The 21,622-nt window shown below is 48.0% G+C and overlaps 1 protein-coding gene and 1 pseudogene across 5 annotated transcripts in view; one reads left to right on the top strand and one right to left on the bottom strand.

Moving 5' to 3' along the window:
• LOC147123904 (uncharacterized) overlaps positions 1-5,748 on the top strand; it is a 156,938-nt pseudogene extending 151,190 nt beyond the window's left edge. The window contains exon 8 of the transcript XR_015073188.1: positions 5,347-5,748. The product of XR_015073188.1 is annotated as an uncharacterized LOC147123904 (transcript). The remainder of the gene's footprint in view (positions 1-5,346) is intronic.
• Positions 5,749-8,821: 3,073 nt separating this feature from the next.
• The window catches only part of LOC147123903 (UDP-glycosyltransferase 3A2-like), a 115,946-nt gene continuing 103,145 nt past the window's right edge, over positions 8,822-21,622 (bottom strand). For all 4 annotated transcript variants that reach the window (XM_085963991.1, XM_085963741.1, XM_085963819.1 and 1 more), the window contains exon 8: positions 8,822-14,169. In XM_085963991.1, coding sequence (XP_085820117.1) covers positions 13,893-14,169 — 277 coding nt within the window. In that variant the 3' untranslated portion in view covers positions 8,822-13,892. The remainder of the gene's footprint in view (positions 14,170-21,622) is intronic.

Genomic DNA, 21,622 nt, shown 5'->3' with positions numbered 1-21,622 from the left:
GACCTCACAGCAGTGCTATTTAAAGTGATCGTAACCTACTCGCAGGTTAGTTATTGATTGATTTCTACTAGCTGTTGCTGAGTTTCTGGAAGTGTTTTCTAGACTTCTTTAAAGTTGCCTAAACTCTACCAGGAGTGGTGTGGCACGTGCTCAAGGACTTGGTACTGACTTGCAAGGAGTCTGCTCACACCAGTTGCTCCCAGACATGGGTGCAGTAGTTTGCACTGTGGCTCAGTGGGTAGCACCCTCGCCTCTGAATCAGAAGGTTGTGGGTTCAAGTCCCACTCCAGAGACTTCAACACAAAAATCCAAGCTGACACTCCAGTGCAGTGCTGAGGGAGTGCTGCACTGTCGGAGGTGCCGTCTTTCAGATAAGATGTTAAACTGAGGCCCCGTCATCTCTCTGTAAGGTGTTTGGTTTCCTTGTCCTTACAAGGGTTCTTTGACTCTGGGTTTTACAGGAACAAAATAGTAGACGACACAAAGGTTTAGGTTCAACCCAAAACTGTTAGTTTATCAAAACACAGACAAAACCCTGTTGCGATTTGGCTGAAACTTACAATCACCCGTCCGGCCGGTCGTTACCGTTGTGGATTGTAGGCCTGGATCGGAGATGGCCTGTCCCCGTCTCCTTTATCTGACTGCAGCTGCCTACACAGCGCAAACCCCTTGTAAAGTCAACTGATATTTACAATCACCCGTCTGCTGGTCGTGGCCGACGTCGATTGCAGGCTGGGAGCTGGGGATGACCGTCTTCCCTTCCTTCTTACACCTGGCAGTTGCTGTAGTCAGAGCTAGCTTCCGAGGGAGAGAGAGAGAGCGAGAAAGACAGGGAGAGCTTCCGAGAGAGAGAGAGCTTCTGAGAGAGAGACAGAGAGAGCTTCTGAGAGAGAGAGAGCTTCCGAGAGAGAGAGAGAAAGACAGAGAGAGCTTCCGAGAGAGCGGGAGAGATATGTGTTCCTTCTTATAGTTCTTTTAGTCACCTGGCCCCATGCTGGGCCTCCCCCAACCAGTTTCGGTTGTCAGTTTGCTGAACTCTCCGACATTCACACCTCGTCAACCTGTAATTCAATCACCGGAGGTGTACAGAGTTGTGAGATTGAAGATAACTTCTTATCTCCTCTCCCGCTTTCTGTAACACATATTTAGTGTGATTTCTATTACTGTTGATGGACGGTTGGCTGATTGTCTGCTCAGGACTTGTGTATCTTCCATTCATGTCAGGAAGTCGATCGTGAACCCCATTGTTTCAGTTAAACTCAGAGCATTGTCCAGATGTAAATTTTTCCCATCGAAACCAATCATGATTCAAGGCCTCACAGTTCAATGTCAATGTCCTTTTCAGAGTTAATCATGAGCCAAAACTTTCATTGTCCAGCATCAATGTGTTCTCCAAGAACTGCAGACTTTGATGACTGGCATCTTTTCTGTGCCTCGAAGTTTAACCGTTTCATGCCCTTATCACTGGGCCAAACAGGCTTTCAGCATTTTGCTATTGTACTGGTTTTTTTTAAATCTACACCTCTCAGGTGGGTGTAAAAGATCCCATGGTGCTATTTCGAAGATGAGCTGGGGAGTTATCCCCGGTGTCCTGATCAATATTTATCCCTCAACCAACATCACTAAAACATTATCAATGGTCATTATCACATTGCTGTTTGTGGGAGCTTGCTGTGCACAAATTGGCTGCCGCGTTTCCTACATTACAACAGTGACCACACTTCAAGAAGCACTTCATTGCCTGTTAAGCGCTTTGGGACGTCCGGTGGTCGTGAAAGGTGCTATAGAAATGCAAGTCTTTCTTTCTCTTTTGTATCCCCCTTGGGCTGCAGCATGACGGGGAGAATGAGCAGAGGTGACACAGAGCAGGACAAGCTGCTCGCAGAGGGAGGAGGAGGAGGGGGAGAAGGGCTCTCAGCAGGAGGTCATATCCACCCAGGGTCTTCAGGGAGCAATTCTCCCACCTCAACCTCAGCTAGGATCAGTGTGTGTAACATCTCCGCTTCACTAAGGAGGTGCTCGCTGAAATCTGCCGCCTGCTGCAGGCAGACCTGCCACCTCAGTCCAGGGCGAGGACAGCATTGCCAACGGCTCTAAAGGTGCCTGTGGCCTTGAACGTCTTCGCGCCGGGCTCCTTCCAGGCTGGGGCCGGCGAGATTTGTAACATCTCCCGGTTCACCATCCACTCCTGTATAAGGGAGGCGACTGAGGCTCTGTACGCCAGGAAAGCTCAATAAATTTCACTCTCCCTTGCTGGAGAGAAGCAGGCGGAGTGAGCACATGGCTTCGCCAGGATAGCGGGCTTCACCATGTTGCAGGGTGCCATTGACGGAATACACGGCTCGGGGCCGGTTTCCTGAGAGAGGACAGCAGGTTCGTGCTCCACAGAGACACTGCCACTCCCTCGGGGCAGTGCCTCAGCAATCCTAGTAATCTGTTACAGGGCAGATTGCTGGACTGCTGTGATACCCTGCAAGCCCCTTTGAACACTGGAATCCACAGCCTTGATGGCAGCAGTCTGAGCTTCCACTGCAGCACTTAAACGTTGGGTGGCTGCTGCTTGTGCTGCAATGGAAGCCGTGGCATCAGCCATCAGACGCTGCATCAAGGTCGGGTCCACAAGTGTGTGAATGGAGTTGGCCACCACTTCCATGCTGGAAAGGATGGGCTCCAAGCTCTGTGTAAAGCCCTGTGCAAGGTTGGTGCCGGACTCCTCCATGCTCCTCGACATTGACCGTAGGCTTTCTGGCAGGCCTGCCAATGCACCATTTCGTTGTGCATACCCATCAGCGTTCTTCTGAGGCCTGCCCCATGTGAGTCCTCTGCAGCGGAACCCATCTGCGACCTCGTCCTCCGGCCTGTGCTATCTTTGCCCCCTGTCCTGGCTGCAGCCCACCCACGCCTGGTGTCTCACCATGTGCAGATCCCGCCTCTAATCTATCCTCTAAGATACGCGCAGTGTCAGTATCTGAGCTGATGGCTGCGAGTGTGAAATCAAGTGACGGTGCTGTGTCTTCATCATCACTGTCTTCTTGCTCTTCCTCCACTGCCTGGCCAGGTTGCTTTTCTTGGATACCTGAAAGGAGAAAGGCACAAGGGTAACTATGTGGTGCCAGGAGGGGGAAAAGTGTATGCTTACCCCATCTGTAGCTTGTAAATCAGAAGAGATTGTGGGATGAGGGGGAAGTGGGATGTGAGGAGGATTAGGTGTGAGGATACCGTCATCATCGATGGTTTCAGTCCCCGCCGCTGCCCATGGCCTCAGCAATGACCATCCCAATAATGGCCAGCACCATCTCCTCTGTGGGGGTTAGACCATGCAAGCGCGCCTCTTCCCCTCCGGTTAGCTCCTGCTGCCTCCGGTTGTGAGCCACCTTGTCCTGCAGGAGAGAGGGATGTGTGTCAGTGAGTGTCGTGCAATCTGTTTGGGCGATGTGGCTGTCATGGTTGAATAGCTGGCAGTGTGTGCAAGCTGTGAGATGTGGGTGCGAGGCTCGCAGTGGTACTAAGTGTGTGAGGGTGAGGTGAAGCACATGAATGTTAAGTATAAGTCCTGATTGTTGGGGGTGTGGTAATTTGAGCAGTGGCTGAGGCTAGTAGTGCAGTTGGCATTTGAAGATGCATTCACTGGCCTTGGACCACTCGTGTGAGGTCATTGAACTTCTTGCGGCACTACATCCATGTCCTCGGGGCTTGACTCCTGGCATCGATTGCCATGGCTATCTGCTCCCACTGCCTTTTGACTGTATGTCTGGAGGGCCTCCTCCCCCCTGTGAATACAGGACATCTCTCCTCCTTTCCACCTCCTCCACCAGGACCTCCCATGCAGCATCCGAAAATCTTGGAGCCCGTGCTGTCCCCTGTTGTGCCATTCCTCACTTTTTCCCAGGTCAGAATCTCTTCAACCACAACTCCCAGCACCTGTTCCAGCCACAGTGCACCTCCCTTTTAAGAGGTGCAGGTTAGCTTTAAGCAGTGCAGGCTAGCTTTAAGTGGTGCTAGCCTCTCACGATATTGCTGATGCGTCCAGCCAATGAACAACACGGTTAGTGCTGGCTGGACGTAGAGATCATTCAAATATGCAGGCAGCACAAAGTTGGCAAGCTGCCTGCATCAGAAGTAATGGGCATGGGTGAATCGCACATCTCGGTCCCCCGCCTGTTTCCAGGGGCTATCCAATTTAGCTCCCCCCCCCTCCTGTCTTTTAAAAGCATAAGTGGTTTAGCCTAACAACGCTTTTAGCTCCAATTTATATCATTAATGCCAACTAGCTTATTTCTTTAATAATCTATATGTTCCTAACCTTACAGAGTACATTGGCCCGTATTTTCCGATGCCTACGGGTGTGTACGAGCTGTGTAAACACCCGTAGGGACCTTGCAAGTGCCAGTTTCAGGCATGCGAAGCGCACGCGCTGAAAACCGGCATTTCCAATCTGTCAAGAATCCTCTTGACAGATCCTCCGCCTGCCCTGGAGAAGGGCCCCTGCGGAGGGAGAGTTCCGCTTTCTGCACAACCGCCACCCACTGACAACCCTTAGAAATCTTATGCCTGGTAAAAGCAGTAAGGCCTGCTTTTACCAGCATAAGAGTTGAAAAAAGTAAAAAAAAAAAAAAAATTCCCCTTCATTTATAATTTTAAAATACTTTTAAAAAAGGTAAGCTTAATTTTAGTCACATAAAAAACTTTATTTTTTTTCAAAAAATTTAATTTTTGTTTAATGTAATTTTAAAAACGTGATTTAAAAAAAAATGTATTGAATGTTTTGATGTGTTTTTCGGGTGATCCCCATTTATACTTTTGACGGGTCTAAGCTGTGAAAAGTGTGAAGAGGGATTCCCTTCTTTCATTGGCTCCCCATGGCCCCTGTGATCCCAGGGACGTTTGCGAACCGCCTGCGCCCCTGGGATACGCGGGCCCTGCACATTTGGCAGAGCAGAGGCCCAGGAGCGGAAATGTCCGGACCTCCGGAGCCCTCAGGTAAGGGCGTAGATTTTTCCCAGATTGGAGGCCTCCGCACGCAGGAAGCCTCTGATCGGAAAATACGGCCCAATGTCTTCCGCACTAAAGTTCATCTTCTCCAGTGATATTGTGATCAAAAGGTGGAATTTGCGAGCACACAGTTTAAACCAATTCTGTCTACATTCGCTGTTCTGTCCTTGTTCTATATTAGAATAATGTAAATACATATCTACATTCTTACACACCCAGCTAATGCGCCATATCGTTTTTAGAAGCGTTTTGACTCCGAGAATTAGACGTGTGAACCACGCACAACCTTAGTTTCAGACTCCGAGCTGTTAGAGATTCAGCCTCTAAAGCTTCTGCTGTTCCTCACATTCACAGGTAGTTATCACTGTGTGTGAAGGGCAGTGTTCCTCGATCACGTGCAACGACCCAACCATGGACCGCATGGTGACTGAGTGCTGCTGCTGTGTGCCTAATCGTACCAAATCTACTGAAATCATCTTGACCTGTGGCAACGGCAAAACCCGCAGGCACACGATTGCCGAAGCAGTTTCATGTCAGTGCAGAATGAGCCAGTGCACGGACTTTCAATAAGACAACTGACCGATGCAAACCTGATTCTTCAAAGGAGTGAAGAAAGGAGACATCAGAAATACATTTGCAAGGCTGGCTGCTGAGGAGAAGGTGTCCCTTTGAAATGATGTTTATAGTTTGTCTGTAGTTTTTTCACTGGACCCAAATCATAGTTTCTGAATAAATGTGTGTTGCTCAGTGCCTCTACTCTGTGGTTCAGGACCAGTTCGTCATATTTTAATGAAGTAGTTTGGAGCTGAAGACACTCAACTTTTCTTAAATCCAGTTTTTTCCAGAAAAAAGTATTTTTAATCAGAGTTTTTCAACATGCGGTTTCAAATATGTTGCCATGCAGCCCAGTACAGCAGGACACAGTCTAGCCCAGCATAGCTTGACAATAGCACACACTAAACACAGCACAGCACATTGTAGCACAGAGTAGCACAACTCAACCTGGCCTAACGCAGCACACTGTAATGTGTAGCGTCGTTCGATCCAACAGAGCACACTTCGATTTTAAAGTAAATCTCCGATCCAACCTTCTAAATTGTAATAAGCGTATCCCACTTTAAATTCCAGTGTTCCAACTTAATATACCAAAAAACATTTCTAACTTTTTCGGTCCGAAAACAAAAAATTATTCCTTTGGGTCAGAGACAAAATGAGAGAAATCGGGCTGAGAGTCGATGAAACATCATCAGTGGAGCAGGCCAGTCAAGCCCGGGCCATCGCTGGGAGAGTAAACAATCAGCATTTCACAGCTGCCAACATTACAGAAAGGTTCCATGCTTGTCAGAATGTGTTTGATTGAATATTATGTATTTTTTTTAAATCTCTCTCTATTTTGGCTTTTCTTCAATATAAAAAAAGTCACTTTTGTAAAATCAAGCTATGACGTAAGCTATGACGTGTGTATGAGAATGCCTCTTGTTCATTCAATTTCAATTCTGTTAATTTCTTAAAATATAATGCTACAGAAACACACTTGCACTGTGTGTTTTATAACAGGGTTGATGGTAAGTTTCCTGTTTTATCCCTGATGACAACAACAGGACTGCAGCAGGACATAGAAAGGCTCGCAGAATGGGCAGACAAGTGGCAGATGGAATTTAATACAGAGAAGTGTGAGGTGATGCATTTTGGCAGAAGGAACAGGGAGAGGCAATATACACTTAATGGCAAAAGCAAAATACTGCAGATGCTGGAAATCTGAAATAAAAACAGAAAATGCTGGAAATACTCGACAGGTCAGGCAGCATCCGTGGAGAGAGAAACAGAGTTAACGTTTCAGGTCGATGACCCTTCGTCAGAATTACAATTAATAGCACAGTTTTAAAGAGTATACAGGGACAGAGGGACCTGGGAGTTAATGTGCATAGGTCCCTGAAGGTGGCAGGACATATTGAGAGAGTGGTTAACAAAGCATATGGGATCTTGGGCTTCATAAATAGAGGTATTGAGTACAAAAGTAGAGAAGTTATGCTGAACCAGTGTGTAACATGAGCTTCTGAGTTGCTATTGCCAGTTTTGCGCTGCAGCACAAGACTAATTTCACCCCCTTTGTGTATTATCCGGTTTCCACCTCAACCAAGTGATATTCCAGGAAGAAGAGGCGGCCATTCAGCCCTCGAGTCGACTCCACCATTCAATTAGATCATGGCTGATCTGTACCGCAACTTCATTTAGCCGCCGTTTCTCCATATCCCTTGTGGAGAGACCGAGTGGGATGCTCACCTGAGGAGGTAGACAGGGACTCCATTTAACATCTTCTCTGAAAGTCAGCACCTCCGAGTGTTGAGCGCTCCCTCGGTACTGCGCTGGAGTGTCAGCCTGGAAATCTTGCTCAGAACCTTGTGACTCAGAAGTGAGTTAACTACGACTGAGTCAAGGCTAAGTGGGAGCCATTGTGTATCTAAAAGAGAATATCTGCAATGATATCTCCAGGACACTAGTGTTCATTTTATTTTGAAACAGCATAATTTCTGCATGTTTTACTAAATAATCAGAGTCAGCAAACATTTACAATCATCAGTTCCCACAAGGAAATAAGGCAGCAACAGTCAGTAACTGCTCCATTCCAGCACAAAGTAATGAGTGTGTCACAACAGGTGTATAAAATTATGAGGGGCCTAGATAGAGTGGATAGGAAGGACCTATTTCCCTTAGCAGAGAGGTCAATAACCAGGGAGCATAGATTTAAAATAATTGGTAGAAGGATTAGAGGGGAGTTGAGAAATGTTTTCACCCAGAGGGTGGTGGGGGTCTGGAACTCACTGCCTGAAAGGGTGGGAGAGGCAGAAACCCTCATCACATTTAAATAGTACTTGGATGTGCACTTGAAGTGTCGTAACCTACAGGGCTACGGGCCAAGAGCTGGGAAGTGGGATTAGGCTGGATCGCTCTTTGTCGGCCGGCACGGACACGATGGGCCGAATGGCCTCCTTCTGTGCTGTACATTTCTATGATTCTATGAACAGGGAAGCCATTGGCTGTATAATTCAGCGACGATAGCAGCACCACACATACACCGTACTCATGAATTAGGGAGCGAAATCAGTAAATTCATAGGATGCATGAATTTGATTACTTCACTACAGATATTCCAATCCATAAATGTTCCCACTCAGCAGAACGGGAAGGTGGTGGGATAACTGAAGGAGGGTCATGTGCTCAGACATCAATCAGCTCTGACCTCACCAAGCTTTTCGGCATTTTGAGCCAAAGTCACCAGAGCCACTGGCTGGAAGCAGTCACAGTTCACTCTTCGCTCATTGACCTCAGGCACTCGCACTCGATCCAGCCAGAAGCTCCTTTCCATGATGCATTTCTCATGACCAATTACAACGTGCTCGGACTGTTACACTGCAACAAGTGGGATCCAATTAGAAGATGGCAAGAGGCGGTGTCACTCGTGTGTGACCGAGGCCTCATTCCCACAAACTCACTGCCTGGCATCAATCTCCCAACCCCACTCGCCAGCCCCGCCCTCCTTCTCCATACAATGCCAGGTTTGTTCATGAGGTCTTGAATGGGTCCCGCCGCAGAGAGTGACATGTCACATTTAATCAAGGGGTCTGTCAGGCGGTGGTCTGCCGAAGAGTCCGCTGGCCCGCTGGCTGCCCATCCGTGACCAGTAACGCCTCAGTGTATCAAACACTGTGAAGCTGGGGGGCTCCTTGTGGCAGCTTAGTAATGAGGACTATTGTTAGTCTGTGGCCTGGAACAACTGATAGTCTTTCTCCCAGTCTTCAGCAACTCACAGATCACATAGCCCAAGAAAAGCTTTCAAAGGATAAATTGGTTTATTCCAATAAATGACATATTTCATCATATCGCTGCTAAATTGAGCCTTTAAGCGTTCGTGACACTGCCTTTCCCAGGGATTCAGTGAGATTTGAGAGAATGGAACTCGGTCTCTCTTTATTTTGAATGAAGAAATTTAGGGAACATTTTAAAGTTATCCCATCCTCCGTAATGGCAAGCCTTATTATGTTTAGAAATGAATAGAGTTAAAAAGAAAAAATGTGACTGCTGGAAATCTGCAACATAAAGAGCCGGTGCTGGAAGTGCACGGCAAGACTGTCAACGTCTGGGAGAGTAAACAGGTTAATCTTTCAACAGTAGCAAGAGCAACAACAACTGAGAGAGACCCGGGGGTAGAAATTAGTACGTGTCGTGTTTGTTTTTTGGGCATAAAATAGGCACAAAGCAAACCAATTTAGCAGTGGGACAGCCTGCGGCCTATCCGCACAGGCATCGGTCGCACTGTTAAATTTTTGGCGGCCTTTATTTGGCGTCCCGAGCAGAGGCCTAAAACGGGCGTTAGGCTCCTTAGACATGCAAATTGTCGCTCAACGCCAGTTGAAGTGGGGCCCTTTTCAATATTGGTTGGTGATGAGCAGGGCAGGCGTTGGAATTTTTATTTTACAGAAAACTCAACTGAATAATCTGCCTGCAGTAAAAAAAAAGTTTTTTTTTAATTAAAAGCAAATGAACATTTTTTTTTAAAGCATGCTACAATTTAAACATGGTGTTGTCCTGTAACCATTGCGATGGGCAATACTATGATGGGTCAATCTACCTGGCCAGGGGTTGAAGGTGCACAAGTTTGGAGACCATCTACCTGTCATTAGCGAGCGTTATGGAATTGACCTTTTCTTGAACTGAAGCAAGGTGGACCCCAGCCACAGTGTGCCCAGCAGCAGACTGAGGTCAGGAATTTATATTTTACAAAAACCATTCCCATGGAGCGGTAGGAGCAGGAACGCGCGTCTGACACCACGGGAGTGGTGATTGGCCTCTCCCCCCACCCCCCCCGTAGCCCACTTCCTCCAGGGCCGCTGCCGGCGAGGTGGGCAGCCCGGCACTGATGTCTCTGTTTGGGGGAGCGGCCTGAGGAGAAACATAGAAACATAGAAGATAGGAGCAGGAGTAGGCCATTCGGCCCCTCGAGCCTGCTCCGCCATTCAATGAGATCATGGCTGATCATCCAAATTCAGTACCCTGTTCCTGCCTTCTCCCCATATCCCTTGATCCCTTTAGCCTTAAGAAATATATCCAACTCCTTCTTGAATATATTTAATGAATTGGCCTCCACTGCCTTCTGTGGTAGAGAATTCCACAGGTTCACCACTCTCTGGGTGAAGAAATTCCTCCTCATTTCTGTCCTAAATGGCTTACCCCTTATCCTTAGACTGTGACCCCTGGTTCTGGACTCCCCGACCATCGGGAACATCCTGCATCTAGGAGGTGTGACCAGACTCGGCAGCTCGCGCTGATGAGGCCCGAGGACCAACTTCTATCGATTCTCGGGCCTCTCGCTTCAGGTATGCGCCGGTCACTCGCGTGAGTCCCGCTGTTAACTCCGGGCGGGGATCGGGCGCCCGCCCCACCGGCTGAAGCGGGCTCCAATCTATTGGAGCGCGAGTCCTGGGAGATTTGAACTCCTCGCCTCCCCCGCCCTCCACACTGAATCCCGCTTGAGTGCAGCAGGAATGGCGTCAACAGCAGAGGTGGGAGTTAACATTTATGGAGGGTCAGGCTGCTACTGGTGACCACGGAAATGGTCCCCAGAAAAGTTTGGGGGGGGTGGAGGGGCAGTGGATCGGCAAAGTTTGTGAAAGGGGGAGGGAGAGAAGCCCCCGGGCAGGGAAGGCCCAAGGTATCCTGGTCATCGGGATGCAACTTTGCCATTGCAGTTAAGCCTCCCCCCGCTCCTCTTGGTCAGGCTGCCTCCCAGTGTCTGAATTCACGTAAGATTACTGGCGGGGCTGGAGCGTGTCGGGAATGTAGCACAAACTGTCCCACCACCCCTGTCAACCTAACCACCCGCCACACTGTTCCCTCGGGGCGGATGTGGGGACAAGACCTCACCGTTGCCATGCTGACACTGGGCGGGGCTGGCAGGTGAATCACCCCCTGGGTCTTCCACTATTTTCTGTCTGCGGGAAGGCACGGGCACCGTGTGCACCGGGCAAGGCTGAAGCCGATGGGTCACCGTATCGGGGCACACTGCCCGTCAATGGCTGGGGGTTCCGAGGGCGGCCTTATCTGAATCTTTCCAGCTGGAGCCTTGGGGGAATTGGGACGGCACTTCCTTGTCTCGTCACGGCCCATTTCCTCTTAAGGCGGCAGTGGAGAGCTTGAAGGCGTTCTGCATGCCAGGAAATGGAATGCAACCCAGGTGCCAGAAAGCACTTTTTAATGAGGGTGAGAACAGGTTCCAGTCACATAATAGCTCTCATGCGAGCCCTGCACTGGTTCCCTATGTGTTCAGCTATAGAAGGGCACTTGGGTGAGAGGGAAGGGGGTGTGAAGGGTATAGAGGTATCTCCGGCACATTGTTGCTGAGTTGCCAGGCTGTGAGGACAAGCTGGTCTCTCCTGGGAAACATCCTTATTCCTGTTCATTGCTATAACTGCCTCCTGTAACCTTGGCTGAAACATAGAAACATAGAAGATAGGAGCAGGAGTAGGCCATTCGGCCCCTCGAGCCTGCTCCGCCATTCAATGCGATCACGGCTGATCATCCAAATTCAGTACCCTGTCCCTGCTTTCTCTCCATATCCCTTGATCCCTTTAGCCTTAAGAAATATATCTAACTTCTTCTTGAATATATTTAATGAATTGGCCTCTACTGCCTTCTGTGGTAGAGAATTCCACAGGTTCACCACTTTCTGGGTGAAGAAATTCCTCCTCATCTCTGTCCTAAATGGTTTACCCCTTATCCTTAGACTGTGACCCCTGGTTCTGGACTCCCCGACCATCGGGAACATCCTTCCTGCATCTAGTCTGTCTAGTCCTGTTAGAATTTTGTAAGTTTCAATGAGATCCCCTCTCAATCTTCTAAACTCCAGTGAGTATAAGCCCAATCGACCCAATCTCTCCTCATACGTCATTCCTGCCATCCCAGGTATCAGTCTGGTGAATCTTCGCTGCACTCCCTCCATGGCAAGAACATCCAGGCTGGCCTGGGGAGCTCAGTTAACTTTCCCAGCTTCGAGTAGCCATGCGAGAGGTAGCAGTCACTGCGAAGGCCTGGATGATGCCCTCAATGGGCCGACTTCCTTCAGGGGCAAAAGGCCAGGCCCTCCTGTGTCCAATTACAGACACTTACACATCAGCTGAAGAGTTGTTCAGTTGCTCTGCTCGGTGCCCTGGAGCGCCCAGCCTCAGATACTGCAATGAGTCACATGCTTACAGACACACAATGGCTGCCTTGGGCCTGTCAGCACCAGAGCCTCCTCCCTTCCCAGAGGACCAAACCCTATCGAGGGCACTCATAGCACAAGAAGCTGTCAGAAATGAACAGGAATAAGGATGCTCTTCCACAGCTGAACACGTAGAGACAGTGCAAGACTCGCATGAGAGGTGTTACAAAAGCAAAATACTGCAGATGCTGGAAATCTGAAATAAAAACAGAAAATGCTGGAAACACTCAGCAGGTCAGGCAGCATCTGTGGAGAGAGAAACAGAGTTAACGTTTCAGGTCGATGACCCTTCGTCAGAACTGGAAAAAGTTGGAGATGGAACAGGTTTTAAGCAAGTGTGGGGGCAGAGAGAGGGGGGAGGGGAGGAGAGAACAAAAGGGAGGGTCTGTGATAGGCTGGAAGGCCGGAGAGATTAAAGACAAAAGGGATGATGGTGCGAGGCAAGAGGAGATGGTAATGGGACAAGTTAAGAAACAAAAGATGGGTCTAGAGGAGGTGTAAATGAGAGCTATTATGTAACTAGAGCCTGTTCTCACCCTCATTAAAACATGCTTTCTGGCACCTGAGTTGCAATCCATTTCCTGGTGTGCAGAACACCATCAAACTCTCCACTGTGGAACATGGCACAACACAGATTGACCAGAATTATACCAGGGCTTGAAGGGATAAATTACAAGGCGAGGTTGCATAGACTGGGCTTGTATTCCCTTGAGTTTAGAAGGTTAAGGGGCGATTGAATTGAGGTGTTTAAAATGAAGAAGAGATTCAATAGTGTCGATAGAGAGAAACTATTTCCTCTGGAAGTCCAGAACAAGGGGGTATAATCTTCAAATTAGAGCCAGGCCGTTCAGGGGTGAAGTCAGGAAGCACGTTTTCACACAAAGGCTGGTGGAAATCTGGAACTCTCTCCCCCAAACGGTTGTGGATGCTGGGGGGGTCAGTTGAAAATTTCAAGACTGAGATTGACAGATTTCTATTAGTTAAGGGAATCAAGGGATATGGATTAAAGGTCAGAATATGAAGTTGAGGTTACAGGTCAACCCATGATCCAATTAAATGGCAGAACAAGCTGGCGGGGCTGAGTGGGCTCCTCCTGTTCCGGTCTTCCAATGGTCCTATGACAGCACCCAAAGCGGACACCTTAGGCAGCAACACGTCTTTCAGAAACTAAAGTCAGGCCTGATTGGATGATAATATTGCCCTCTTTCCATTGCTTCTACCTTAACAGAGGCTCCAACTGTTTATATATATATATTTTAAAATCCAACAAGCACACCCTGACATTAACAAGAAGTTAACGAGCACTTAACAAACAATTTTTGTAAAAGCGTTCACTTGTTGGGTAGAATTATATATTTCCCAGAAAATATACAAATGATATATTCCTCACCAGCATATTCAATTTGTACCAGTTAACACATGGGCTAAGATCCATCATTGGACTGCAGGGTGAATTTTTCACCATCTAATCAGATTTAGCACAAAAATGAGATCCACGACCATTATACATCAATTAAATCCTAATGACCTCATGGTGCACTACAGAAAACTACTTAAAAATGAAATTAAAAAATGAAACTTTTTTTTTAAAGTTCATATCTGGCAAAAGCACTCGAGTTCCTTGATCGGTGAATAAGTCACTTCAAGCCTCTTTGACTTTTCCTCCCCTCCGCAGCCAGCCCACTGCACTCCTCACTATCTTGATTACGAGGTACGTCGCCACAGAAACAATCGCCAGCAGGAACAAAATGACGTCGATGAGGTACAGCTGGTACCAGGGCAGCTGCAAACCGTACGGTCGCAGGTGATCCCCTCCCCCGAGCTGCACGATATGCTCCACCCACCGGACCAGGCGCTGATGTGGGGGGAATGGGTGTGAGCGATGGATCCGACTCAGGGCCAGCGCTGAAGCTTTGTACCTGGTTTTTTCAAAAAAAAAGAAAAATTAGTTCATTTTTTTTCCTTCTATTTCTGGTACTTTAAAAAATATTCCTCTCTCTCTCTCTCTACCTGGGCCTGTGAACATTCCCGAGCTAGCCGCAATATACTTGTTAGCAGGCCCGGCAACATCCGTGGAGAGAAAGAGAGTCAACGTTTCAGGTCGAAACCCTTCTTCAGAACCCTTCTAATGAAGGGTTTCGACCTGAAACGTCGACTCTGTTTCTCTCTCATAGAAACATAGAAGATAGGAGCAGGAGTCAGCCATTCGGCCCCTCGAGCCTGTTCCGCCATTCAATGCGATCATGGCTGATCATCCAAATTCAGTACCCTGTCCCTGCTTTCTCCCCATACCCCTTGATCCCTTTAGCCTTAAGAAATATATCCAACTTCTTCTTGAATATATATAATATATTGGCCTCTACTGCCATCTCTGGTAGAGAATTCCACAGGTTCACCACTCTCTCGGTGAAGAAATTCCTCCTTATCTCTGTCCTAAATGGCTTACCCCTTATCCTTAGACTGTGACCCCTGGTTCTGGACTCCCCGACCATCGGGAACATCCTTCCTGCATCTAGTCTATCCAGTCCTGTCAGAATTTTATAAGTTTCAATGAGATCCCCTCTCATTCTTCTAAACTCCAGCGAGTACAAGCCCAATCGACCCAATCTCTCCTCATACGTCATTCCTGCCATCCCAGGTATCAGCCTTGTAGTGTCCGAGTATAAATAATACACGGACTGCAGGAGAACAATAATAACAGGTATTTACTGAACAGAGGGTAACTTAAGACTGACGTACAGAAGCCTGCTATGGCTTTATATACAGGGGTGGTCACTGCCGGTACTGCAGTATAGAATCAGTTCTTCTCTTAAAGGTACATACACAACTATTCCTCCCCTTTTAGATAAACAGTACATAACATTCATTTAACAACTAAATAATAACTCATTACAATTACAATTTTCTCTGTACTATATACATCAACTGAAATAATCATTTATAAGTTCAGTCTTTGAGGAGGCTTCCTGATCCTGACTGGATAGTGCCTTTCTCGAGTATCCTGTTCTTGCGGCGGAGTTGATTCTGGCTCATTGTCATTGGTTGGTTCGTCAGCTTCCAATACCACTGCTTCTGAGGTCGACGCAATCGGTACTTCGGGTTGATTACCAGGTGCACCTGCTCGTGGTATGGGTTTGGCTTGTTCCTGTGACTCTAGAATCTGGTCAGCATGGCGTCTCACGATGCTCTCTCCAACGTCCACTGTGTACATTAGTGGTCCCTGCTGTGTGCATATCGTTCCTGGCTGCCATTTTTCTGTTCGGTAGTCGCGGGCCAAGACTGGTTGCCCTATCTTGAAGCTCCTGGTTGGCTTCTCATTTATGTGCTGGAATTGCTTATCCTCAACATCTCGTCTTATGTTTGGTTTGAGCAAATCCAGGCGACATCTTAGCCTTCGGTTGAAGAACATTACGGCTGGAGCTTGGTTGGTGACTGCATGTGTCGCATTCCGGTAAGCAAACAAGAAATTATCCACCTTGTGTTGTAGTGGTATGTCGTCATTATACATTGCCTTTATGGCCTTTTTAAAGGTCTGAACAAACCTCTCAGCCAATCCATTTGTGGCTGGATGATATGGGGCAGATGTGTAATGTTTCACCCCATTATTCCTCAGAAACCTCCGGAAATCCTCGGACACAAACTGTGGCCCATTGTAGGAGCAAATCTGTTCTGGCAAGCCATTCCTGGTGAAGATGGTCCGTAGGACTGCAATAGTTTTCTCCGTGGTGGTGGAGGACATTTTGATGACCTCTGGCCATTTCGAATGGGCGTCCACAGCGATTAGGAACATTGAGTATGGACCAGCAAAATCAATGTGTACCCGTTGCCATGGAGATGAGGGCCACTCCCATGGATGTAGCGGGGCCTGTGGTGGAGCGTTTTGGACCTTCTGGCATCCTGTGCATCTCTTGGTCATATCCTCGATTTCTTTATCGATTCCCGGCCACCACACAAACGCCCAGGCTAGACTCTTCATTTTTACCCCTCCCAGATGACCCTCATGAAGCTCATTGAGCACTCTATCTCTCAACTTGGGTGGAATTACCACTCGGGATCCACACATCAAGGTCCCCTGGCACACTGACAGCTGTTCTCTCCTTGGCGAGAATGCTGGCAACAGTGAGTCGCCATGTGCTGGCCATCCCTTCACCGTCAAATCATAGACCCAAGAGTGTGTCGGGTCATTTTGGGTTTCCTTCTCTATACTTGAGTTTGTAACAGGTAGACATTCGACTATGGTCGCATGGAATATCTCAACAGGGTCCACTGCAGGTGCTTCCTCTACCGTAGGCAACGGTAGGCGCGACAGCCCATCAGCGGTTCCATGCTGTTTCGTACCCTTGTACTATATGTCGTACTGATGTGCCCCTAGAAAAAGTGACCATTTTTGCAGCCGTTACGCCGTCATCACCGGAACGCCCTTCTTTGGGTTAAAAATGGAGACCAGGGGCTGATGATCAGTCAGTAGGGTGAATTTCTGCCCGTGCAGATAGTGATTGAACTTCTTCACCCCCCACACCAGGCTGAGGGCCTCCCTGTCAATCTGGGCGTAGTTACGCTCGGCTGAGGTTAACGAGCGCGACGCAAAGGCTATTGGCCTCCCTGAACCGTCAAGGAATTTGTGTGACAGCACCGCTCCGATGCCACAGGGAGACGCATCACATGCTAACCGAATCAGTAGTGTTGGATTGTAGTGGGCCAATACTTCTTTTGAAGTGATTAGGCATTTACATTTCTGAAAGGCACGCTTACACTCATCACTCCATTTCCATGTTACTCCAGTTTGCAGTAGGGCGTTCAGTGGGTGCAGAATTGTAGATAAATTCGGCAAGAACTTATGGTAGTAGTTCACCAACCCGAGGAACGACCTCAGTTGCGACACATTTTCCGGTGCTGGAGCCTTGACTACAGCCTCAATCTTGTCCGGCGACTTATGCAACCCTTCCTCATCAATCATGTGGCCACAATACGAGATTTGTCTCCTGAAGAACTCTCATTTGGGGCAGTTGGCTCGTAGCCCATATTCCTGTAATCTCGTGAGCACCTGCTCCAGGTTGGCAAGGTGTTCACTGTCATTTTTGCCCGTAACCAGGATGTCGTCCAAATAACACTGGGTCCCCGGGATCCCTTGCAGGACTTGTTCCATCGCCCTCTGCCAAACAGCCAGGGCTGATGCTACCCCGAATACCAGTCGATTGTACTGGTAAAGGCCTTTGTGAGTGTTTATCGTGAGGTTTTTCCTAGATGCTTTTTCCACCTCCATTTGTAGATACGCTTGGGCCAGATCAATCTTTGTAAAGCGTTTCCCTCCAGACAGTGAGGCGAAAATATCTTCTATCCGTGGAAGTGGATATTGTACTGTGTGCAGGGCTGGGTTCACAGTTACCTTGAAGTCCCCACAGATGCGAACCTTCTTCGGTTCCCCAGGCGTGCTGCTCAATGATTTCTTCATTACAGGAACGATGGGTGTGGCCCACTCGCTCCAGTCCACCTTGGACAGCACACCCGAACGCTCCAGACTCTCCAGCTCTGCTTCAACGGCTGGGCGGATCACGTAAGGTACCGGTCTGGCCTTAAAAAATTTGAGGTTTGCGTTATCTTCGATTTTTATCGTTGCCGTTACTCCTTTTAGAGTCCCAAGTCCTTGTTGGAACACCTCTTTCGCGTCAGTTAGAATCTTTGACAGTCGTCCAGGTGTGATGTCATCATCCTTTTTATCAGTCACAGTTAGCACCTGAATGGAATGCCAATCCAATTGTATTTTCCGGATCCATTCACGTCCCAATAATGGTGGTCCTCCATCTGGTAGTATATATAGATACAGTTTCTGTGTTTCCTTGCCGTTGTATTCAACTGGCACCCTTATTTTTCCTCTGGGGTAGACTTTTTGCCCCGTGTATGTCTTCAATACAATGGACATGACCTTCAAGGGTATGTGTGAGAATAGCCGCTCATAGTCTCGTCCATTCATGACAGTTAGGGCTGATCCTGTGTCCAATTCCATCTTTACTGGGGACCCTGCTATCATGAGGGTGACCCAAATGGTTCGGTGATCCTCCTTTGTGATCACGTTGTGTAACTTTAGACAACTTAGTCTCCTGCTCCCGGAGTCCTTATCACTCTCCTGATCTTCCGAACTACTGTCTGTCAATTTCTTTACTTTCTTGTACTTTTCCTTAGTAGTTCTTGTAGTGTTGGTTTTCTTTCCCGACCTGCAGACTCTTGCTATGTGTCCCATTTTCCCACATTGCCTGCATACTTTGTCCTTAAACCAGCAGTCCTTCTGATCATGGGTTGTTCTGCCGCAGCGATAGCACTTTTCGGCTCCATACGCCATTTCGTTAGCGCTGTATTCCTGTGGTTTCTGTTGTATTTCTGCAGCTCCCCGTGCTGCTGCTTCGTAGGATACTGCCACGCTGAAAGCCTGTTCTAGCGTCAGGTCCTTTTCCGAAAGTAGTCGTTTCTGGGTTCCTTCACTCTGGAGCCCGCAGACAAACTTATCCCATAAGGTGTCTGCCAGTCCTGCTCCAAACTGGCAGTGCTTCGATAACTTGTGTAGTTCCGTAAGATAGTCAGCATTGCTCTCAGCTTTGTGCTGGTTTCTTTTATGAAACTTGAATCTTTCTGCTATCAGCAGCGGTGTAGGGTTTAGGTGTTCCTGTAAGAGATCAACAATCTCCTCAAAATTTTTCTCCATTGGTTTAGCTGGGGTAATTAAATTCCGCAATAGGCCGTACGTTCTCGCGCCCATCAAATTTAATAATACCGATGCCTTCTTTCCATCGGCCACCTCATTTGCCTTGCAGTACACTTCAATTCTTTCCACATACGTGGTCCAATCTTCTACCTCGTTGTCGAAAGCAGTGATACTGCCACTTTTCGGCACCTTGGGTGATTTAAAATGGCACCTCCCGCGCTTTTTCTTCTTCACCAATGGATTAAAATGGCGCCTCCCGCACTTTTCCTCCTTCCCCAATGGAATAAAATGGCGCCTCCCGCGCTTTTCCTTCTTCCCCTTGCTGCCATGCTGCTCCTAGCGTTCTGCAGGGTAATGGCGGTGACCCGCGGCTTCAGCGCGTCTCACTTTTCCTTCCCCTTGTTTTATTTTCGCTACGCTGCCCGGTTCTTGAGCACTGACCGCGCCCTGTGCGCTCCACCGTCTCTCTCTCTCTTTTCCTCCCGACGACGCTGCACGGCCCCTTTGCAGAGCCGCTCGATCGAGCTCGAGCCCACCGCAGTCCGGAAGGGTCAGTGCATTACCTGCTACCAGCACGATTTGCTGGAACACCTTGACTGGGGAGCCAAGCCCAGCTCTCCGCAGCCTCTCCTGCAACTCTCCGAACTCCGATTGATCCTTGGGCGGTTGCCCGCGGTCGACGCCTGTTGTTCTGACTTCGACCTCCAAAAGCTTCTTCTCAGGGAAAGATCCCCGTGAGGTGATGCAGTACTGCAGGTGAGTTTGAACCTGTTCGTCGCCAATGTAGTGTCCGAGTATAAATAATACACGGACTGCAGGAGAACAATAATAACAGGTATTTACTGATGTACAGAAGCCTGCTATGGCTTTATATACAGGGGTGGTCACTGCCGGTACTGCAGTATAGAATCAGTTCTTCTCTTAAAGGCACATACACAACAAGCCTGGTGAATCTTCGCTGAACTCCTTCCATGGCAAGAACATCCTTCCTCAGATAAGGCGACCAAAACTGCACACAATACTCAAGATGTGGTCTCACCAAGGCCCTGTACAACTGCAGCAAGAGATCCTTGTTCCTGTACTCGAACCCTCTTGCTACGAAGGCCAACATACCATTTGCCTTCTTAACCGCCTGCTGCACCTGCATGCTTACCTTCAGCGACTGGTGCACAAGGACACCCAGGTCTCGTTGCACTTCCCCTTCTCCCAATCTATTGCCATTCAGATAATAATCTGCACAAATGTTGCCTGGCCTGCTGAGTTTTTCCGCGTTTTCTGTTGTTATTTCGGATTTCCAGCATCTGCAGTATTTTGCTATCGCGATATTCTTGCTCTTGGGATGTGGGTGACGCTGGCGAGGCTGCATTTCTAACCCATCCCGAGTTACCCTGAGGGCATAAAGGGCCAACCAGGAAGTGTGGGATTGTAATCCAATAAAGGCTAGAATGGATAGGGGTGGTAGGGGCCCTGGACGGCACCAGTGAACCTGTACCAGCACCCGAACCCGGCACCTTGTGTTCCTCTGAGACTTTGACCTTTTCCATGCTCATTCTTTCTGGTGCCAGCCACAAATCACCAGTTTTAATGAATTCACTTTCCCAACTTAACCACGGTGGGATTTGCTCCACAAGGGTCAGTGCTGGGACCACTGCTGTTCACTATTTATATTAACAGTTTAGACTTTGGAATCCAAAATACAATTTCTAAAATTTGTGGATGACACCAAATTGGGGGGGATAGTCAATACTGAGGAGGACTGCAACAAATTACAGGAGGACATTAATAAACTTGCAGAATGGGCATATAATTAGCAAATGAAGTTCAACACAGGTAAATGGGAGGTATTATATTTTGGTAGGAAGAATAGGGAGGTCACGTATTGCTTGGAGGGTGCGAGTCTGGGTGGGGTAGAGGAACAAAGTGATCTCGGAGTACAAATACACAAATCACTAAAAGTTGCGACACAGGTTAGCAAGGCCATAAAAAAAGCAAACCAAGCACTAGGGTTTATTTCTAGAGGGATAGAATTGAAAAGTAGGGAAGTTATGCTAAACCTGTATTGAACCTTGGTTAGACCACACTTGGAGTACTGCGTACAGTCCTGGTCGCCATATTATAAAAAGGATATAGAGGCACTGGAGAGGGTGCAGAGAAGATTTACAAGGATGATACCAGAAATGTGAGGGTACACATATCAGGAAAGGATGAACAGGCTGGGTCTCTTTTCTCCTGAAAAAAGGCAGAGGGGTGACCTAATAGAGGCCGTTAAAATTATATAAGGTTTTGATAGAGTGGATACAGAGAGAATGTTTCCACTTGTGGGGAAGAGCAAAACTAGAGGCCATCAATATAAGATAGTCACCAAGAAATCCAATAGGGAATTCAGAAGAAACTTCTTTACCCAGAGAGTGGTGAGAATGTGGAACTCGCTACCACAGGGAGTGGTTGAGGTGAATAGTATCGATGCATTTAAGGGGAGGCTGGACAGGCATATGAGGGAGAAGGGAATCGAGGGTTACACTGATAGAGTTAGATGAGGAAAGACGGGAGGAGGCTCAAGTGGAGCATAAACGCCGGCATAGACTGGTTGGGGTAAATGGCCTGTTTCTGTGCCGTGTATCCGATGTAATCCTGTGTGATGTAATAAACTCACGGCCTCTTGAGCATTTAGAAAC

Source organism: Somniosus microcephalus, chromosome 1 (genome assembly GCF_052327205.1).
Source record: "Somniosus microcephalus isolate GS21.2 chromosome 1, FLI_Smic_1.0, whole genome shotgun sequence".
In the NCBI taxonomy this organism is placed as follows: domain Eukaryota; kingdom Metazoa; phylum Chordata; class Chondrichthyes; order Squaliformes; family Somniosidae; genus Somniosus; species Somniosus microcephalus.
Note: the sequence above shows the minus strand (reverse complement) of the source record. Positions and strands in the feature narration are given on the sequence as shown.